The sequence below is a fragment of the Zootoca vivipara genome, chromosome 4 (assembly GCF_965207765.1).
Source record: "Zootoca vivipara chromosome 4, rZooViv2.hap1.1, whole genome shotgun sequence".
NCBI lineage: Eukaryota > Metazoa > Chordata > Lepidosauria > Squamata > Lacertidae > Zootoca > Zootoca vivipara.
Window position 1 is genome coordinate 94,591,942 of NC_142587.1, and position 20,796 is coordinate 94,612,737.

Sequence of the window (20,796 nt, forward strand, 5' to 3'; positions counted from 1 at the left end):
CGGTGTGGATTTGCCAAGCGTGCCTTCCTCTTGGCATGTTTCTCCCTTTTGTCCTGAGTTCGAGTGTCTTCAAAGCCCATGACACCTTTGGTAAAGGCTGTTCTCCAACTGGAGCACTCGCAGGCCAGTGTTTCCCAATTGTCAGTGTTTATACTATATACAGGTATATATTTAGATTTGCCTTGAGAGAGTCTTTAAACCATTTTTCTTGACTCCCAGCATTACGCTTTCCATTTTTAAGTTTGGAATAGAGTCTTTGGAAGAGGATCATCAGGCATCCGCCCAACATGACCAGTCCAATGAAGTTGATGTTGAAGAATCATCGCTTCAACACGGGTGATCTCTGCTTCTTCCAGTACACTGGCATTAGTTCGCCTGTCTTCCCAAGTGATGTGTAAAAAAAATTGGAGACTGTATGCAGTCTCTTACCACTGGATGGCAGTATTTGTGTGTTTATTACTCCAGATGGATTATTACATTTTCTTTATTTAGTTTCCAAAAGTTTGCATACTTTACCATCAACAATACCTTTTGTTTATCCATTGACTTCCCATCCCCCCCTTCCATTGACTGGACTTAACCGTCCAGGGGTCCTTTACCTTCTTACCTTTACCCAGGTTCAAACCCTGTCATCTCAGTGCCTGAAAAGCTATAGATTCACTTCCAGTCAGTGTAGTATTAAGGCGTCACGGACTTTGAAGACACTCGAACTCAGAACAAAAGGGAGAAACGTGCTAAGAGGAAGGCACGCTTGGCAAACCCTCACCGTGATCAACTCCTGCCCGGAAACCTGTGCTCCCACTGTGGAAGGACGTGTGGATCCAGAATTGGCCTCCACACTCACTTACGGACTCACTGCTAAAACCCCTCTTTTGGAAGACAATATTACTTGGCTAGGAGGGATCACCAAAGAAGAAGAGGAGGGTCTAATGGCCTTGACTCTGTACAGTCATACCTCGGTTTAAGTACGCTTCGGTTTGAGTGCTTTCCGTTTAAGTACTCCGCGGACCTGTCTGGAACGGACTAATCCACTTTCAATTACTTTCAATGGGAAAGTTCGCTTCAGGTTAAGTACGCTTCAGATTAAGTATGGACATCCGGGAACCAATTGTGTTTGTAAACTGAGGTACCACTGTATAAGGTTTTTCCAGGCCTCCTAGAGATCTCTGCAGGCAGATTCTGTGCTTGTGTGGCGAAATATCCTTGTATTGTAGAGCTGGAAGGCCTATACAAAAAATAATTTTTCTTTAAGCACAATTTCTCTAAATGCCTGAGGCTGGGGATGGTAATCAAAGCATTCAAAATGTCTCCAGTGCAAAAAAGAATTCAAAGTGAACTTTTTAAAAAAATCAAAGCCAAATGCAGATGGGGGGTGGGTGGGCCCTGATTTGCAAGGAGTGACCAGAGAGAGGGGGGGGGGCATGTTTGTGTTTCTTTGTAAGACCCAAGGGAGACATAGAAGTAGACTTCCTCTGGGAAGTTATTCCAGAGTCCTGGCAATGCTGCTTTTGAAGTCCAGCCTCTCTCCACTGATGGGTCTTGTCTCCCTTGGCACACAAAAGAAGTCCTGCTGGATCAGGCCAAGGTTCCACCTCGTCCGGCATCCTGTTTTTAATAATAGCCGGCAGGATGATTCTGGGAAGCCTGAGGGCATTTGGCTACAAACCATGGTGGCTAAATGGAGCCTCCAGCTTTAATGGCAGTCTACCTCTGAATCGCTGTCTACTCATGGCAAACAATGGGGGAGAACGTTAAGAAGGGCCATGATGCACGAGACCAAAGACCTCCCTAGTCTCGCATCCTGCTGCCTGCTTATTCCCCAAGTATCCTGTTTGAAAGTGGTTAGTTTGCAAGTGCGCGTTTGGATAATCTGAGCCTGTCCGCCCTCTTTAAATTACATTTCTCTTCCACCCTTCATCCGAGGAGCTCAAGGGGACATACATGGTTCTTTCCCCCTCCTCATTAAATCCCCACTGCAACCCTGCGAGGTAGGTTAGGTGGAGAGTGAGTGGCTTGCCCAAGTTCACCCAATAAGCTTCATGGCTGAGTGGGGATTTGAACCCAGGTCCCAACACTCTAACCACTATGCCACATTCAATCTTTTATCTGGGCAGACTCTCAAGTCGTGCATCAGTAACTTGTAACTTTTCTAGTTTCAGGTAGGTAGCCATGTTGGTCTGCCGTAGTCGAAACAAAATAATAAAAAAATTCCTTCCAGTAGCACCTCAGAGTCCAACTAAGTTTGTCATTGGTATGAGAAGAAGTTGCATGCACACGAAAGCTCATACCAATGACAAACTTAGTTGGTCTCTAAGGTGCTACTGGAAGGAATTTTTTTATTTTGTAATTTTTCCTCCTTCTCAAATCACTTTTTTTTTTTTTTTTAGGATAACGGATACTTGCATGTTCACACACCAATAATTACTTCAAACGACTGTGAAGGAGCCGGGGAAATCTTTCAAGTAGAGGTAAGGCCCTTGGTAGTTAAGCAATAAATAAGCCAGGATCAGTGAGTTGGAAGGGACCCCAAGGGTCATCTAGTCCAACCCCCTGCAATTCAAGGATCTCAACTAAAGCATCCCTGACAGATGGCCGCCCAACCTCTTTGGGGACCGACTTTTTCTTCTTGGTTTCTTTTGTTTTGCCTGAGGAGCCACATTCTCTCTTGGTACAGGATCCCAAAACCCCACCTGACTTGTTCCACGTGCAGAGGTTTCCCTCGTTTTTGGTTTAGCCTTTGTGCAAGTAGCCTTTGTGTGTGTTTCCCGCCAGCAATAGTGTCACACGGCAAACTGGTTTTGAAACCTAGGGAAGCGTCAACGTAGTTCGAAGAGCATCGCGGTGAGAGACATCACAATGAATGTCTCCTCCGAAATCCCTCCAGAGGCACCTTTGCAGGTATCCCATGGGGTGAGCGAAGGGGGCAGTGATCCCTACCTCTGGGTCCCTTTTGCAGGAGGAGGAGCAAAATTCCTGCCAAAAAAAAAAAAGCTTAGTAACAAATGAAACCTTTTTTGTTTGCCCCTAAAGCCAAATGCGTCCTTAGAGCTTAAAGGAGAGAACCAGGAAGGCTGACATCAAAGGGAATCATTGTTATATCACTTAGAGGGAAGCACAAAACAGGTATTGACTATGGGGTTCTGTATGCCTGGAGTTAGTCTCCAAAGCCTCCCCTGCTCCAAGCTTTTCTGTTGTGTATTGACATTGCTTTCACCCCAAGAAGCAGAGAGGATTTAGTAAAGCCATCTGCCATCCATTCCCCTTTGAGTAATAACGGAGAGGATGTGAAAAGCAACAGGTATTTTGTGGTCCCATCACCTCCTGGCAAATAGAAGGGGAAGAAATGGAGGCAGTGAGAGATTTTACTTTCTTGGGCTCCTTGGAAAGATGGAGGGCACTAGGAGAAGGGGACGACAGAGGATGAGATGGTTGGACAGTTCTCAAAGCTACGAACATGAGTTTGACCAAACTGCGGGAGGCAGTGCAAGACAGGAGTGCCTGGCGTGCTATGGTCCATGGGGTCACGAAGAGTCGGACACGACTAAATGACTAAACAACAACAACAACAATTTAAGTGTCAAACCTAACAAGGAAGGGGGAAAAACAGATTGGTTGCTTTTTTAAAAAAAATAAAAGGACAGGAAACACACACAATGACAACACACAAGACAGGCTGTCAATTCACAATGAGTTACAGGTAGGTAGCCGTGTTGGTCTGACGCAGTCAAAACAAAATAAAAAACCCCTTCCAGTAGCATCTTAGAGACCAACTAAGTTTGTCATAGGTATGAGCTTTCGTGTGCATGCACACGCTGACAGCTTCTAGGAGCCACAGGTGAGAGCTGAGTTCAGGGCACAGACCAAAGGTAGACAGACAAACTACTCCTCATGTCTCCTGCCAAAGGTCCTACCCTCCCATAACAACCCATACACCCCAGCTGTATAAATATTAAATTTACACTTCTTGTTTCACCCACATTGGCATTTGGCTCCATTCCCCATGGGAATGTGGCCCTCAGAAGGTTGTACAGAATGGAATATGGCCCTTGAGTTTAAAAAGAAAAAGGGTTTTAGTGTCCGCTGTAGGGAACTACAGTGTACTGTATCTCTCATCAAACGGAGCCAGGCTTTTAGAGAGAGCTCAGATTTTTCTGTGGCTTTTTCTTGCTATTGGTGTATTCCCCCCCCCTTATCTGCTACAAATATCTCATCTCATGGAGGCAGGGGCAGAGAAGGGGAAATATTAGGGGGGAGACCCATTTGGCATTCCAATTTCTCTGGGTGTCTCAGGTGACCAAGGGATGCGGTTGAATGGGAAGTTTTGTTTGTGTTTCTGCAAACAGAGAGTGAAATCTTCATTTTCCTTTCCAATCCAGGGCCTTTTATGACGTCCACAGCGTAGCAGGCCTATTATTGTCTTGTTCCTTTTGAGGCAAGGCGTTTGAGAAAGAAATCCAAAGAATTATTCAATATTTCATCTTTTCGCCTTTTGTTTCCCCTCTGCTGCGTTTGCGAAGGAAGCCTGAAAGCTTTTTTCAGTCTTCACCGGTGGCTGTTGCAAGAGAACGAAAAGCCCCTTCTTGAAAACGTTGCTCTTTGTTTTAATCTTTATGACAGATGTTTTCATCCTGACACGAAACCTTCCTTCCTTCCACGTCTGTGAACAGCACCTGTGGCTCTTCAAAGAGAAGGCTTTCTTTCTTTCTTTCTTTCTTTCTTTCTTTCTTTCTTTCTTTCTTTCTTTCTTTCTTTCTTTCTTTCTTTCTTTCTTTCTTTCTTTCTTTCTTCAGTTGCTTCCAAGGGAACTCGCCCCTCCCGCCCAGCAGAACTGTGCATTTAAACTCTCCTGGGTATAATAAATGTTCCTCTGGTGCTTAGAGTGAGAGGTGTTCAAAAGGAAGTTTGTGGAGTGTGTCTGTGCAGGACAACAATGTGGGACACAGTTGTAGCTTTCCTTTGAGCTGTTCCAGTGTAACTCGCAAAACTGAGTCTCGATAAAGGATAATAGCATTTTCCCCTGGCTCACAGGTGCTTTTAGGCACGATGCAGAACTCGCATTTATTCATCGGGAAATGTGGGCAATGCATGTCCGGACGTACATGTCGCCGTTAAACAATCTTTTTATCCTCCAAAGACCTCAGCAGAATACTAGGGCTGGGTGATACATCGATATACTGTCCAAAACTGGTTTGAAGTCCATACTGTGATATCGACTTCATAGTTTTTGACCTGGCAATATATCGTGAATCGTGCTTTGTATTTTAGGGTTGGGCGATATAGTGTCCAAAACCAGCTTCAAGTCCATATCATGATACTGGTTTCATAATTTTTGACCTAGCAATATACCGGTATTGCAAATCATGATGTGTGTGCTATGCAAGAATCACATTGTGGGGAAAACTGAAGCTAGCCAGTGCCTCTACAAAACTCAATCCTTATTTCAGTCATAATTATTATTATTATTATTATTATTATTATTATTATTAATTATTTATACCCCGCCCATCTGGCTGGGTTTCCCCAGCCACTCTGGGCGGCTTCCAACAGAAAAATAAAACACAGTAATCCTATTAAACATTAAAAGCCTGCCTTCAGATGTCTTCTAAAAGTCTGGTAGTTGTTTTCCTCTTTGACATCTGTTGGTATATCAGTACAGTCGTACCTTGGTTCTCGAATGGAATCCATTCCGGAAGTCCATTCTACAGTGGTGCCTCGCTTAATGAATGCCCTGCTTAACGAAATTTCCGCTTAACGAAAGGTTTTTTCTAGTGGAGGTTGCCTCGCTAGACGAATTCGTTTTACGGAAAATTCGTCTAGCGAATCGCGGTTTCCCATAGGAATGCATTGAAATTCAATTAATGCGTTCCTATGGGCAAAAAAAAAAAAATCAAAAAAATTCAATGCCTTCCTATGGGATTCGCTAGACGAATTTTTCGTTATAAGAAAAGACCCGTGGAACGAATTAAATTCGTCTAGCGAGGCACCACTGTACTTCCAAAAGCGTTCAAAAACCAAGGCACGGCTTCTGATTGGCTGCAGGAGCTTCCTGCACTCAATCGGAAGCCGCGTCGGACGTTCGGGTTCCAAAGAACATTCGCAAACTGGAACACTCACTTCCAGGTTTGCAGCGTTCAGGAGCCAAAACGTTCGAGTTGCAAGGCGTTTGGGATCCAAGCCACAGATATCACCCACCCCAAATGTTTTATCTTCTCAGCAACCTTGTGGAGTTGGTTCGGCTGACAGGTTCCAAGTCAACCGGGGAGCGTAAGAGCTGAGGGGTGATTTGAACCCAGATCTGCATTCTAACCACTACACCACAGTGCCTCCCCTGTGCATGTTTCGCACTGGGAAGTCGCAACTGGTGCAAGTCTCTCCGCCGCCACCCCACTCCCCAGGATGCGTATGCAAAGCAAGGTGCCCACATGTGTGACTGTTCAGACATTCAGCCAAACTATGGTTTGTGCCAACCACAGTTGAAATGGAAACTGTGGTTTGGAGCTTCTGCACATACCAACGTGCTGTAGTTTATGGCTGCTTGCCTCCTCCTGTTTTCCATCTGATCTGTACACTCACTTCTGTTGTGCAATGGCCTCTATAGGCAGCTAGCAATGGTTGATGTACTGCAGATATCACACCAAGCCTTTGTTTGAACAAACCACGGTTTCTAGACATCGCAGCGGAGCAGCTCCATCAGGGAGGGACTGTAGCGCCGTCATTACAGCACATGCTTTGTGTCAGACAGGACTTCACTTGTGGGGAAGATGGGTGTGATTTGGCAAGAACTGCCTCGCAGGCCAGATTTGAACCCCGGGCACGCAATTCGGCCCATGGGCTGGAGGTGACTGGAGGTTCCCCACCCCTGAGCTAACCAACAGTTTCCCTTTGTTTTGTTTTGTTTTAACTCTTGCAGCCTGCAAATGAAGAGCGAGAACCTGGAGAAAACCCCCATTTCTTTGATGTCCCTGCATTTCTGACAGTCTCTGGCCAACTCCACTTGGAAGTGATAGCTGGGTATGGATATTGCTGGTTTATTTTTGGGTTTTTTGCAGTTGGGAGATTTAAGGCTGATTCTGTGGGTGTGTTATGGGCCCCGCGGTGGTTGTAAGGTGCTGACACAACGAAAATATCCATGGGGTGGGGCTTGTAAATGGCACTGGAAGCCCAGTGGTGGGTGAGATCATATTGGAGGGACGAGCCCAAATATATTTATTTAATTCTTATTTATTACATTTCTACCCCACCTTCCTTCCAAGGACCTCAAGGTGGCACCCATACTTCTCCCCATGTTATCCATGCAACAACTTGATGAGAAGTAGGTTTGGCTGAGAGAGGGACCGGCCTAATGGTTGGGTGGGGATTCGAACCCTGGTCTCCCAGGTCCTAGCCTGGTTCTCTAGCCACTGCACCGCCTCCCTCCAGTGTGTCTGGTTAACTTGAGAGTGGAATAGGCAGGGGAACAGAGAAGCCAGGCAAAGGAGAGTCATGTGGTCTCAGTTTGAAAGAGTGACAGCTTCAGCTGGTGTATCGCAGAATCATAGAATTTTAGAGTTGGGTGGGACCCAAGGGTCATCTAGTCCAACCCCGTGAAATGCAGGAATTCTGCCCACAGCTGTCCCTGAGTGGGCTCGAACCACCGACCTCCAGGTTAAAAGCCAGACGCACTGACCCATTGCACCACCTCTAGGTCCAACTACACCCTTTTCTGGACCACTGTGGCTTGGGTAATCTCACGTTTAGACTACTGCAGTATACTTTGTGTGGGGCTTCCCTTGTTGATGGTCCAGAGGCTGTAGCTATTGCAGGATGCCTGTTCGCCACTGACCCTGTTTTAGGGTCTTGTTACTGTTTCAGGGGGGCAGGTGTTATTGGGTTGGTTTTGCTTTTATTCTGATTATGCATTTTGTGTTTTCGTATTGTCATTTTATCCTGAGATTTGCAGGTAGAGGGTGGTATACAAGTTTAATAAATGAATAAATAATAAAATATAAAGCTCTAAACTGCTCTGGACCCAGGGTACCTGAAAGACCGGACTTTCTCCCCATTGTGCAGTAAGGGCATTAAGATCAGACTAACAAGCACAGGATCAGCTTGTTGTAATGAGGAAACCGCTTTTTCACTATTGTCAAATATACTGCCTGCTGAAATATGAGTTGCCCCCATCTGTATTGGCATTCCGCTGGGCTTTGAAGATGCGTCCTTGATCTGTCACCCTGAGCCAGCCCACCCCACCCCACCTGGCACCATGTGTGACATCAGGTGTGGGGCAGGCAAAGACTGTGAGCAGGGCTTGTTATCCGAGTCCGACACCATTAAATTTGACACCAAAATTTGGAGCTACCTGATGCGAGCGGGACTTGAATTCAGCCCTGATCAGCTGATTGGTGGCGATCTATTGTTTCAGTACGGCCACACCCACCTGTCAAATTAGCTCATCTTGTTTTAGGATTTCCCATAATAATCTTATAATATATAGTGTCAGTGTTTTGGTAATTGAACAGGATGAAGGTGTTGTAATGACACAGCACTCTATTAAAGCAGAACTTTTTTATTTTTCCAGAGAATTATAAAGTATAGACACTCCACACAAATATAATTGGGGGGAAATGAAGGGGGTCACGTCAGTCATTATTACAGTGATGTCCTTCAGATTTGTTTTGGGTTTTTTGGATTTTGTTTTGTCCCCCCCCCCCAAATAAAACCCTTGTACCAGACTTCAAAATAAACAGTCCGGGCTCTTTGAGTACAGGACACAATGTTATTGCCTCACACCCTGTCCTTCAATAACATGTTCTTTTATTATTTAAGAACAACACCAGGCATCTTAAGTAGCTCGAATGCATGCTAAATTTAGACGAGCTAAATTTATCCGCTTGGAGAGAGATTCTTCTTCTTTCGAGCCAAAATGACATTCCAAGCTTTTCAGCCTTCAAGAAAGGGCCTGAAAAAGGGGGTCTTAAAACGGATTACAAGGAAGTGAGACCAGTTGCCTCCGACGACGCTCTCTTTTTCTCTGAGAGGTGAAAAAAGACGGACTAAGGATCTCAGGATCTGTGTCTTCGAGTGGGCACTGGCCGCCATTTTTTATCGCCACGGCATGTCCCTTTCTTGCCGAAAGGCACTTGACAAATAAGGAATTAGGGAACGCGGCTGTCTCATGATGGCTCAATTCACACTCCTTGGGTGGGTTTGGACAAACATGCTCTTTCAGTAATGTGCTAATAATGAGAAATTACAATTGTAATTATTTTTTTTGTTTATATGTGGCCCATCTGACTGGGTTGCCCCAGCCACTCTGGGCGGCTCCCAATGAAATGAAGTTACAGGGAACCAGGCCTTCTCGGTAGTGGCACCTACCCTGTGGTATGCCCTCCCATCAGATGTCAAGGAGATAAACAACTACACAACTTTTAGAAGGCACCTGAAGGCAGCTTTTCAATGTGCAATGTTTTATTATGTTATACATGTTAGAACAGGCACCCCCAAACTGCGGCCCTCCAGATGTTTTGGCCTACAACTCCCATGATCCCTAGCTAACAGGACCAGTGGTCAGGGATGATGGGAATTGTAGTCCAAAACATTTGGAGGGCCGAAGTTTGGGGGGTGCCTGTGTTAGAAGCCGTCCAGTACGGCAGGGTTAACCCAGTCAGAGGGGCAAGGTACAAATATTATTATTATTATTATTATTATTATTATTATTATTATTATTATTATTATTTTAAAAAATGATTAGTAGAATACAGTAAGAGCTGTTCGTCAGTGGAACAGATTCCCTCAAGAGGTGGTAGACTCTCCTTCCTTGGAGGTTTCCAAGCAGAGGTTGGATGGCCATCTGTCATGGATGCTTTAGCTGAGATTCAAGCATTGCAGGGGGTTGGACTGGATGACCCTCGGGTCCCTTGCAACTCGTAAGATTCAATGATGATGATGATGATCACGAGAACAACAACAACAATTAAATGCAGCAACAACAACAACAACAATTATATGCCCTTCTAAGTTGTGCAAACATTTTAAGGAGTCCTGCTTAGGGGCCAAGAAAAATGAGCTTTCTCTCAGTTTGGCTACTGGTCGTTTCTCGCTTCTCGGCCTTTTCTCGGCCTCGCTTCTCGGCCTTTTGGCTAAGATCAAGTGTGGCTACTGGTCGTTTTTATGATGTCCAGCTGGCTGCTGTCCACAAGTCCCCCGGGAGGGGGTGATATGGGCAAATAACTTGTTAGTTAAATAAGATAAAAGGCAAAAGCATTCTGCCCCCGGTAGTGGAGGGAAAACACAGCCCTAACTGAAGACAGCTATCCATCTTTCCCTTTATTCTTCTCCAGGCGCCATGTTCCCAGCTCTTCCCAGAATTTTCCCAGAATCCTCCTACCATTTTCCCAGAATCCTCTGCAGGTCAATGGGGTCTCTCAGCCTTGTGGAAATGGTTTGCTGTGTGCAGTTTGCCTTAATAGCATCTCTGCTGCTTCTTAATTAAGATCGGCAGGGCACTCGGCTTTCTTCCCTGCCATTAAATTCCAGGTTTGCCGAGGACACGGGAACAATGGGGTCCTTTTCTTGCTTTAGGACCTGATTAGAAATAAGAGGGAAAGCTTGTTGGGGGGGGGGGAGGTTTTTCTGCCCCTGGAAAACCGCTTTGTACGAGATGCTCCTTGCGCGCGCACAAACCCTGCAGATCTTTGCTGAATTTTCTTATCTGCAAAATACACAGATGCGGAAATCATCCCCCCCTTTCATTGGTGTCTACAAAGCATTTGCAGCTGGGGGGGGGGGGCTGGGAGCTAATCCTGCAACAATGCAGTGCAGATTATTGCAGGGTTACTTCAGAAATCTGTGCCAGGATAGCTTGGGGGACAGATTTGGTGGGCATTGTATATGCAGTTTTGGCAACCCTGATCTTTATTCCTTGTCCTACGTTCCAGCTTGTGGAGGAAAGTAGGGAGAGAAGTCTTGGCATCAGGACAAAAGAAAACACCCATGTTTGAGGCATGATTTTCTCCTTCAGGAAGATTAAACAAATCCATAGAGGAGAGGGATAAGGATGGCTGCTAGCTGCAATGGCTGCGCTCTGCCGCCACAGTTGAGGCAGGAATGTTTCCAAGTACAGTGGTGCCTTGGTTCTCAAACTTAATCCATTCCAGAAGCCCGTTCCAAAACCAAAGCGTTCCAAAACCAAGGCGTGCTTTCCCATAGAAAGTAATGCAAAGCGGATCAATCCGTTCCAGACTTTTAAAAACAACCCCTAAAACAGCAATTTGACGTGAATTTTACTATCTAACGTGGCCATTGATCCATAAAATGAAAGCAATAAACAATGTACTGCATTCACACAAACAAACAAACAAACAGTAGAATCATAGAGTTGGAAGAGACCACAAGGGCCATCCAGTCCAACCCCCTGCCAAGCAGGAAAAACCATCAAAGCATTCCTGACAGATGGCTGTCAAGCCTCCACTTAAAGACCTCCAAAGAAGGAGACTCCACCACACTCCTTGGTAGCAAATACCACTGCCGAACAGCTCTTACTGTCAGGAAGTTCTTCCTAATGTTTAGGTGGAATCTTCTTTCTTGTAGTTTGAATCCATTGCTCCGTGTCCGCTTCTCTGGAGCAGCAGAAAACAACCTTTCTTCCTCCTCTATACCTGAACTGTAGCTGAACTGGGTTCCACACAGTCACAAAAACAAACAAAAAAGAGCCGCAAAAACAAAAACGCAAAATAAATAGCAAAAACAGACAGACCTCAGCGTAACACTCAAATCAGAAGTGTGGCACTCAAAACGGAGCACGTTCGGCTTCCGAAAGTTTGCAAAGTGGTTCCAAGTTGTTTGAGTACCAAGGTATTTGAGAACCAAGGTACCACTGTACCAGTTGCTGGAAGCCATAGGAGGGGAGAAGTGTCCTTTGCACGAATCCTGCTTGCCGGTTTCCCACTAAGGGATCTGAGAACAGGATGCTGGACTATAGATGGGCTTTGGTGTGTTGCAACCACCATGCTTTTCTGATGTCCCTCTCTGCAGGGCCGTTGTGCCGAAGTTGGAGCAAAACTTCAACTCTGCCTATCCATAGGACAGGGCTATTTCTTTATAACTGAAATCAGTAAAAATATTAATATTAGATGGGACTTTCGCCTGATCCACCAGACTCTTTCTTGTGTCCTGAAGTGACTTGCAGAAACTAAAACATGCAATGTACAGAATTTAACCGTAGATCTGAAAATGGAGGAATAAAATGCTAGAGCAGCGTTTATGGCGCCGAGACCTCCTGATGTTAAGCCATCCTAACTCAGAGTCAGAAACTTAGCACTGACCTGGCCTGCCTGGTTTCTAATCCGTGTGTGTGTGTGCCGTAGAATTGATCCCAGTTACAGGTAGGTAGCCGTGTTGGTCTGAGTCAAAGCAAAATAAAAAATTCCTTCAGTAGCACCTTAAAGACCAACTAAGTTTTTATTTTGGTATGAGCTTTCGTGTGCATGCACACTTCTTCAGATACACTTGAAACAGAAGTCAGTCCCTTATGTATATACAGAGGGTGGGTGGTGGGTGGGTGGGAATTTGCTGAAGTTGCTGAATTGGAACTCATTACCAAGCTTGAAACCATGGAGCCACCTGGGATGAACAAAGACATTGGATTCTTATCTCATTATGCATGATCAAGCTTTCTTTAGCGCCTCAGCCCTTGCTTTTCCCCCGCAGGACCAATTGCAGTCATCAGCAGTCGTTAACAGCCATCTACAGGTTTACCACTCCCATCAGCCCATCACCCATTCCCACCCACCCCCACCACCCTCTGAATATACATAAGGGTCTGGCTCTTCTGTTTCAGTGTATCTGAAGAAGTGTGCATTCACACGAAAGCTCATACCAAAATAAAAACTTAGTTGGTCTTTAAGGTGCTACTGAAGGAATTTTTTTTATTAGAATTGATCCCAGTACACCGAAAGCACAACTCTTTGTTGAAATGATTCAGGCTTCTTCTCCATGGTGGAGGGACGGACGGACCACTAATTGTGCTCCCCTAAATGACCCCCATGAGCAGCTTGGAGCACCCGGGGCCGAAAGCGTATACAGCATTTTGGAATATTTGCCACTCCCTTAGGTGGTGGAAGTCGGAAGGAGGGCCCCCCCCCAATTTATGGCGAAATCTCGCCAGAATTGCATGAGATCTTGCGAGGAGCACACAAGATCTCGCCAGAAATTGGCGCTGGCTTCTCTAGAGTTAGAGGTGGTACTTCGTGTTTCACCTCAAGCAGCAAAACAGGGCATGCCCCCCCTCCCAAAAAAAAATGTGTGACTCGCTCTGGATGAGATGCAGCATAACGTGAGCAAATGTCCAGTTGCCCAGTGCAGTCTCTCCTGTCTCTTCCAGCCCCCTGCACGTGTCCCGCCCCCCCCCAAAAAAAACTGCTTCTCATTGACATGCATGATCCTTGAACGGTAGAAAGTATTGGGTGAATCGGGCATGTAGTCAGAACTGAGATATAAGGCAGCCTCTTCTGATTCAGTTGTGGGCTCCCGAACAGAGAAAATGCTTATTTAAGAAAATGTGATCCAGGGATTCTGGGGGAAGCGTATTGGTGACTTCACGGGCTCTAGCCAGTAGGTGCTGATCACAGCCTGTGTGTTTTGTGGGCGTGACTTTCCCACCGTCTCGTTGCAGGGCATTTTCCAAGGTGTACACGTTCGGTCCGACTTTCCGGGCTGACAATTCTCAAAGCCGCAGGCACTTGGCAGAGTTTTACATGGTGGAAGCAGAGCTTGCTTTTGCCGAAAGCCTTCAGGATATCATGCAGGTATGGAGCGAGTTACGGGGAGCGTTGAAAGTAGAGTTGTTTCAAAACAAAAGAAAGGGGGGGGAACCTGGTATTTTATGTGTAGTTTGAAACCAGCTGCCTGTCTTACCTTTGAAGCAGTCGTGGGGGGAATCTTCGGCTCTTTGCTGAACTACATCTCCCATCAGCCCCAGCAAGTGTGGCCAATGGTCAAGGATGATGGGAGTTGTAGTTCAGCAACATCCAGAGGCCCACAGCTGCCTTAAAAAGGAGTGAACAGAAATCTGAATGAACAAACCATCATATCTTCCACTTCCGGCTAACTTTCCACAAACTCTGATTGATAATCGTACAACAAGTGGTGGTTTTTTCCGTCCTGCTAGGTGTTTTATTACATTCTTTGTGGCTCCCACGAAAAGAGTTCAGCACTTTTTCTCCCAAAGCAGCCAGCATGGGCTCATTTTTTTTAAAGCTGTCCTGATGTCCCTGTGCCAGGCGATAATATTGAGCTGCCAAACTCGTTTTGTGTGAATGCGATTAAAAATAAATGAATTAGGCTGAGGGGCGAGTGCAGCTCCGACGCTATTTTCATCCAGGTTGCCCAGTGATTTTGAGGAAACATAAACTGCCCTCCTTCAAAAATAAGAACGTCACAAAGGACAAAAAAGGAAGGAGGGCCCATAGCTGTCAAGTTCTCCCTTTTTAAAAGGGAAATTTCCTTATGTTGAATAGGCTTCCTCGTGAGAAAAGGGAAAACCTGACAGCTATGGGAGGGCCAGAACTGTGGGTTGTTGGTGAGGGATTTGCAGAATCAGAGAAGATAGTTTCTTTAATGGGGAGAAGCTGTAGATGAATGGGCAGGACACCTGCTTGGCATGCAGAAGTTCCCACGTTCAATCCCCAGGATTTCTACCTCGAATTATCAGGAAGCAAGTGTTGGAGCAGGTGTACCACAGCCAGTCAGCGCAGACTAGGGGAAGGGGGAACCTCAAGTCCAGGGACCAAATGTGGTTTTCCCAGTCTCCCACCCAATTTGAAACCATACCAAGCCCTGCTTAGCTTTGCAAACGTGCCAGCGGTTTTATTGCTGCACTACTAGGCTTTTAGTTTTTTTACAAATTTATTCTGGATTAATGCTCAGCAAGAAACTACTAGACTGTTAGAGGTCCCTTTTTGCTGAAGTACAATGGCTGCTTACTGAAAACAGCTTGCTTACTAAGATATCTGGGGTGAAAGGATTAAGACCGTGGGGCTACCTTTGAAAATGACCCAGAAACTACAATTAATCCAGAATGCGGCAACTAGACTGGTGGGTGAGAGTAGCTGCCAAGACCATTGAACACCGGTCTTGAAAGACCTACATTGGATCCCAGTATGTTTCCGAGTACAATTCAAAGTGTTGGTGCTGACCTTGAAAGCCCTAAACGCCCTCGGCCCAGAATACCTGAAGGAGCATCTCCACCCCCATCGTCCAGCCCGGACACTGAGGTCCTGCTCCGAGGGCCTTCTGGCAGTTCCCTCCCTGCGAGAAGTGAAGTTACAGGCAACTAGGCAGAGGGCCTTCTCGGTGGTGGCGCCCGCCCTGTGGAACGCCCTCCCATCAGATGTCAAAGAAATAAACAACTATCTGACTTTTAGAAGACGTATGAAGTCAGCCCTGTTTAGGGAAGTTTTTTATGTTTTCTGTTTTATTGTGTTGTATTGAGGGACCCAGGTGGTGCTGTGGTTAAACCACTGAGCCTAGGACTTGCTGATCAGAAGGTCGGCGGTTCGAATCCCTGTGACGGGGTGAGCTCCACTTGCTCGGTCCCAGCTCCTGCCAACCTAGCAGTTCGAAAGCACGTCAAAATGCAAGTAGATAAATAGGAACCGCTACAGCGGGAAGGTAAACGGCGTTTCCATGTGCTGCTCTGGTTTGCCAGAAGCGTCTTTGTCATGCTGGCCACATGACCTGGAAGCTATACGCCGGCTCCCTCGGCCAATAATGCGAGATGAGCGCGCAACCCCAGAGTCGGTCACGACTGGACCTAATGGTCAGGGGTCCCTTTACCTTATATTATTATTATTATTATTATTATTATTCTGTTGGGAGCCACCCAGAGTGGCTGGGGAGGCACAGCCTGATGGGTGGGGTATTATTATTATTATTATTATTATTATTATTATTATTATTATTAAGACCAAGTCCTTCAGTAGACTGAAGGGGAGCAAAAGTACGCTGACATCATCTTCAACTCTGGGCTTGCTATAATAATAATAATAATAAATAATAATAATTTATTTATTTATACCCCACCCATCTGGCTGGGCTTCCCCTACCACTCTGGGCGGCTTCCAGCGAACATTAAAATACATCAAATATCACAGATTGAAAACTTCCCTAAACAAGGCTGCCTTTAGGTATTTTCTAAATGTCAGGTAGTTGTTTATCTCTCTGACCTTATGGATGTAAGTTTTGCATTTGAAAGCACCTTTAACATTTATGCAACTGCTGCATATCAGGACAGCAGTTGTGGCTCTGCAGTTTTGTCCTTGTATCCTGGCCATTAGCTTTTTCCTGTCTGGGTGCGAGGTAGAGAAGGGCTGTGCAGATGTGCATAGAATGTTGCCCACTTTGCAAAGCTAAGACATACGTTCCTTATAATACTGCCAACTCTGGTTCCACCTGCTATTGTCCCCTGGCCCCAAAGGGTTCCCCAGAGGGGAATGCTGCATTTGGGGTGAAAACAGTACCCCACCCTTTTATTCTCACGTCAGCCCTGACCAGTAGGTTGGCCAAAGGCTGTGCCAACCACTGGCACGAAAGTTGCCCAGAACAAGCACAGTACACAATGTCATATTTTAAGCAAGCCCTATCACAAACGCTTACAGTCCATGGGGTTTGGGGGTTTTAAGATCATAAGCCTGTGAGCAGGAGCTTGTATTTATTTTTTAATTACAGCTTTCTATTTAACAGTCAATCTGTTGTTCATCGTCAACTGATTAGTTGACTGTACTGTTTTCATTGCAATCATTTGTATGCTTTAAACAGGTTTCAAAAATGCATAATATAGTTTAGGGGTCTGAGGAACGTATCCAGAGGCTTTGTGGCCCCATCCCTTGCCTCTCCCCAACTAATTCTTGCCATATTTGTATGGTCGTATAACTACTTTTATGGTCTGGTTTTTTGTTTTGTTTTTAGTATACCTAAAATCATTTGCTTTTTAGGGGCTACCCCACATTTTGTTCAAAAAATTGCTTTGCAGAAGTAACTAGCAGAGTTGCCAAAATTTTTGAAAGTAGTGGGTCCATTGCTTGGCTTTTGAAAAAAAAATAGGGGCCCCTCTGTAATTAGCTAATTGGGAACCACTGCTTTAAGGGGGGAGAGCTGGGTATAAATAAATATATCATCACCACCATTTCCTTTTTAAAAAAAGTTGAAAAGTGGCTTCAAACAGCTGCAACGACCTGCTATGTAGGTTTTACTCCGGCAAAAGCTCCGTGACACATTGGAGAACTTCCTCTTTCGAGGAAAGGAAAACACGGTCTTGGCTTTCCTGCCCCCATCTCTTCACCATGAACTAACAGTTTTAAAGTTCCCACAGCGTGCAGAAGAAACAACTTTCTCTTGCGTGGGGAAAAAAAGTGGGTGGCATGAAGCAGAAAATTAGTTTTTTCCACTCTCTGGGTGAGCTGGAGTTCAGAAGAGGCCAACTTTCGCCACCTTCTCTTGTGCAGGGCTGTATTTTTAAACCAATATTTCTTTTAATGATCGCACTTAAGCCAGAAAAGTTGAATGCAAAAACGTAAGTAAAAATATTGATAACTAGGAAGCAGTTTTCTCACTCCAGGCAAGGTGATAAACTGAGGTTAAGTAAAAGCTGCCAAACTTGTCCAGCTGGGGAATCTTCATGTTTTGCTGAACCGTGGTGTGGTGTTGGCGTCCGTATGTGGAGAATTTAAGCCACCCAAAGCGTGGAATAAATTTAAGAAGTATTGTATTCTTGCATGTACCTTGTGCATCTACGGCTCCCTCACTTTTCCTTAGGCTATGGAGGACCTTTTCAAGAAAGTGACCGACACCGTTCTGTCCAGTTGCCCTCGCGATGCTGAGCTTTTTCATAAACACGTAGCTCCTGGCCAAGAGGTAAGGGAAAGAAAAGATTTCTATTACCTTAAAGAGAGAGAGAGAGAGAGAGAGAGAGAGAGAGAGAGATGGTGACTAAAGCAAACCTCTTAGGTTCTGTTATGGCTTTCATGTCTTGGTTATGGCCTTTCTATGTGCCTGAAGGAGCATCTCCACCCCCATCGTTCTGCCCAGACACTGAGGTCCAGCTCCAAGGGCCTTCTGGCGGTTCCCTCCCTGCAAGAAGTGAGGTTATAAGGAACCAGGCAGAGGGCCTTCTCGGTGGTGGCACCTGCCATGTGGAACACCTCCCATCAGATGACAAGGAAATAAACAACTATCCCACTATAGAATAGAATAGAATAATTTATTGGCCAAGTATCAACCATACTTGGAATTTTGCTTCGACTACATTGCAATGTAAAGAAAAACGTACCTCATACAAACAGTATTCCCCTCACAATACAAAAAAGACCCCATACCACCAACTGGCCTCCTTTCCACCCACAACTACAGATTCAACAATTTGATGGCACAAGGAAAAAAGCTATAAGGGTCTACAGCAATTCTCTCTGCTCTCTTCCTGACTCGAGCGGCATAAAGTGTCTTTAAAAGACATCTGAAGGCAGCTCTGTTTAGGGAACTTTTTAATATTTGATGTTTTATCGTGTTTTTAATATTCTGTTGGGAGCCACCCAGAGTGTCTGGGGAAACCCAGCCAGAAGGGCGGGGTATAAATAATAAAGTATGATGATGATGATGATTGGATTGGATGGACCAGGTAAGCCTTCGGCCTGACCCGGCGCAGAAGTTTTGTTGTGGGTGCTCTGCCTAGCTCCTTCCCACAGCCAGCAGACCCTCCCAATGCAAAACGAAGCCACCATCTGTCCCTTGTGCGTTGGTTGAAACAGCATAACTCAGCTTTCCATGTGGAAAACATCCCCGGGTAGTCTTGACTCTGGTTTTGGTCAGAAATGGAAACCGATCTCCCGCTTAGATTAGATGTGCAAATCTTCGGTTCCGTTCTGAAAGCCTTTCCGAAAAACACAAATGTGAAACTTGTGCTGGTTTCTGAACTCTTCTTCCGGTAGCCATTGTGAATTGTTTCTTCCTCTCCCGAAGGCGAAGGTGGAACGGATGCTGAAGAACCAGTTCATAACGTAAGCAAAAATACGTTCTTGTTTGTTGTCGGCTACGGCTGAAGTTTCCCAGCTTTTTTCGTTATATCACAATGAAATGTATCCTGTACGGTACATTTCAAGCAGTAACATGCCTTTTTAAGCTGACAGGATTCCCCCCCAAAGAATCCTTGGAACTGTAGTTTTCTAAGGGTGCTGAGAGTTCCTATGCTAGTCCGGGGGAGGGGGGGTGTCATCACATGGTAGAGCTCTGTATAGGCATACATGGGTATCCAGCCTTTCTCATGCTCACTGAACAAATGGTTGCATGGGCAGCGCATGCAGCCCCACAACCCACAGCTTCCCCCTTGAGAGGTCTAGGGGACAACAACACATAGCTGCCAAGTTCCGGCCTAAGAAATAAGGGACTGGACCGGAAGTTGCAGACCGGAAGTAGCGCTGCCGCCATTTTGGAACTGGGTGGAGCATGCTCAGAAGCTACTTTTTATGATGCTCTGCCCTGTTCCAAAATGGCCGCCGCACCAGAAGTCGCGCTGCAGCCACTTTGGAACTGGGCAAAGCAGCATCAAAAGTCGCTTCTGAGCATGCTCCGCCCAGTTCCAAAATGGCCGCCGCGCCAGAATAAACCGGGGGGAAACAAAAAAAATCCGTTTTTTCGGCTGGGAACAGCTGGGGAAACGGGGGGTTTCCCGGGGAATACGGGAGACTTGGCAGCTATGCAACAACATAAGGAACAGGCCTTTCCTGTGGTGGCTCCCCATTTGTAGAAGCCTCTCCCCAAGGAGCCTCAGCTGGTTACCTTCATTACGTATCTTTAGGCTTTTCCCTTCCACCAGGCATTTGGCCAAGCAACATTCTGTGGCCTTTAAAGTTGTTGTTTTTTGTGGCAGCGGGGTTGTTATTTTGCTTTTGTCCTATTCTGTATTTTGAGTTTTCATGTTGATCTTGTGGACCACCCTGTGATCTTCGGATGACGGGCGGCATGCAAATTTAATAAATAAAATAAAAGGTATTACTCCTCCTGTTACTGGGGTGGACGCCCAACACCCCTAGTCTTCCTTTCGTAGAATCGTCTGGCCCAGCCCCTTGAGATGCAGTAATCTCAGCTAAAGCATCCATGACAGATTCAATCCATTCAGTATTGAAGTTTTCAGGAAGGGGAAGCGATTCTTAAGCGATACGTTCCATTTAACCCTACAGTGTGTGTGTTGAGGGCATCGCAGAACCTTTGCAGGGATTAAAAAGGGCCTATCTCAGGTGGGGGAGGGAGCCTGCAGCCCTTCAAATATTGTCGTACTCCATTCTCCCATCAGCAAGCATGACCTGGTGATCAGGAATGATGGGAGTTGTAGCTGAACATCCGGAGGTGGCAAATATTTAACAGCATCCCTCGAGACAACCTGCCTCAGAATGGGGATGATTTAGAGCAGAGAAATAGCAGCAGGGAAAGGGGGGGGGGTTTAAGTGCCACCAACTCTCCCATCACTTTTCCAGTTGAAATTGTCTCCCCCGAGTGGTTTTTCTTTTAAAAAATTAATAAATTAAAAAGCTGCCTGGCATTCGCCATAAGCCCTTGCATGTATTATGTCGTAAGCTTTAAGAGACGCATTCTCTGTGCCGGCAAGTGCAGAAATGAATGCTAATCGTTCCTCCGGCCCGAAATGTGCTCTGGCTGTGACATCAAACCCGCAGACCAGGCTGCTTTCATTTTAAGTGTGTCGTATTTGGCTCAGTTGGCTGTGGCTTTTTCCTTTTCCAAACTGCCTGTTTGTGGCTTCCCACGGAGCGA

At 45.7% G+C, this 20,796-nt stretch overlaps 1 protein-coding gene across 6 annotated transcripts in view; it reads left to right on the top strand.

Annotated features, from left to right (window-relative positions):
* NARS2 (asparaginyl-tRNA synthetase 2, mitochondrial) overlaps positions 1–20,796 on the top strand; it is a 41,983-nt gene that overhangs the window by 14,258 nt on the left and 6,929 nt on the right. For all 6 annotated transcript variants that reach the window (XM_060273911.2, XM_060273910.2, XM_060273912.2 and 3 more), the window contains 5 exons: positions 2,388–2,468; positions 6,911–7,011; positions 13,652–13,784; positions 17,791–17,889; positions 18,991–19,028. In XM_060273911.2, the coding sequence (XP_060129894.2) occupies positions 2,388–2,468; positions 6,911–7,011; positions 13,652–13,784; positions 17,791–17,889; positions 18,991–19,028 (452 nt within the window). The remainder of the gene's footprint in view (positions 1–2,387; positions 2,469–6,910; positions 7,012–13,651; positions 13,785–17,790; positions 17,890–18,990; positions 19,029–20,796) is intronic.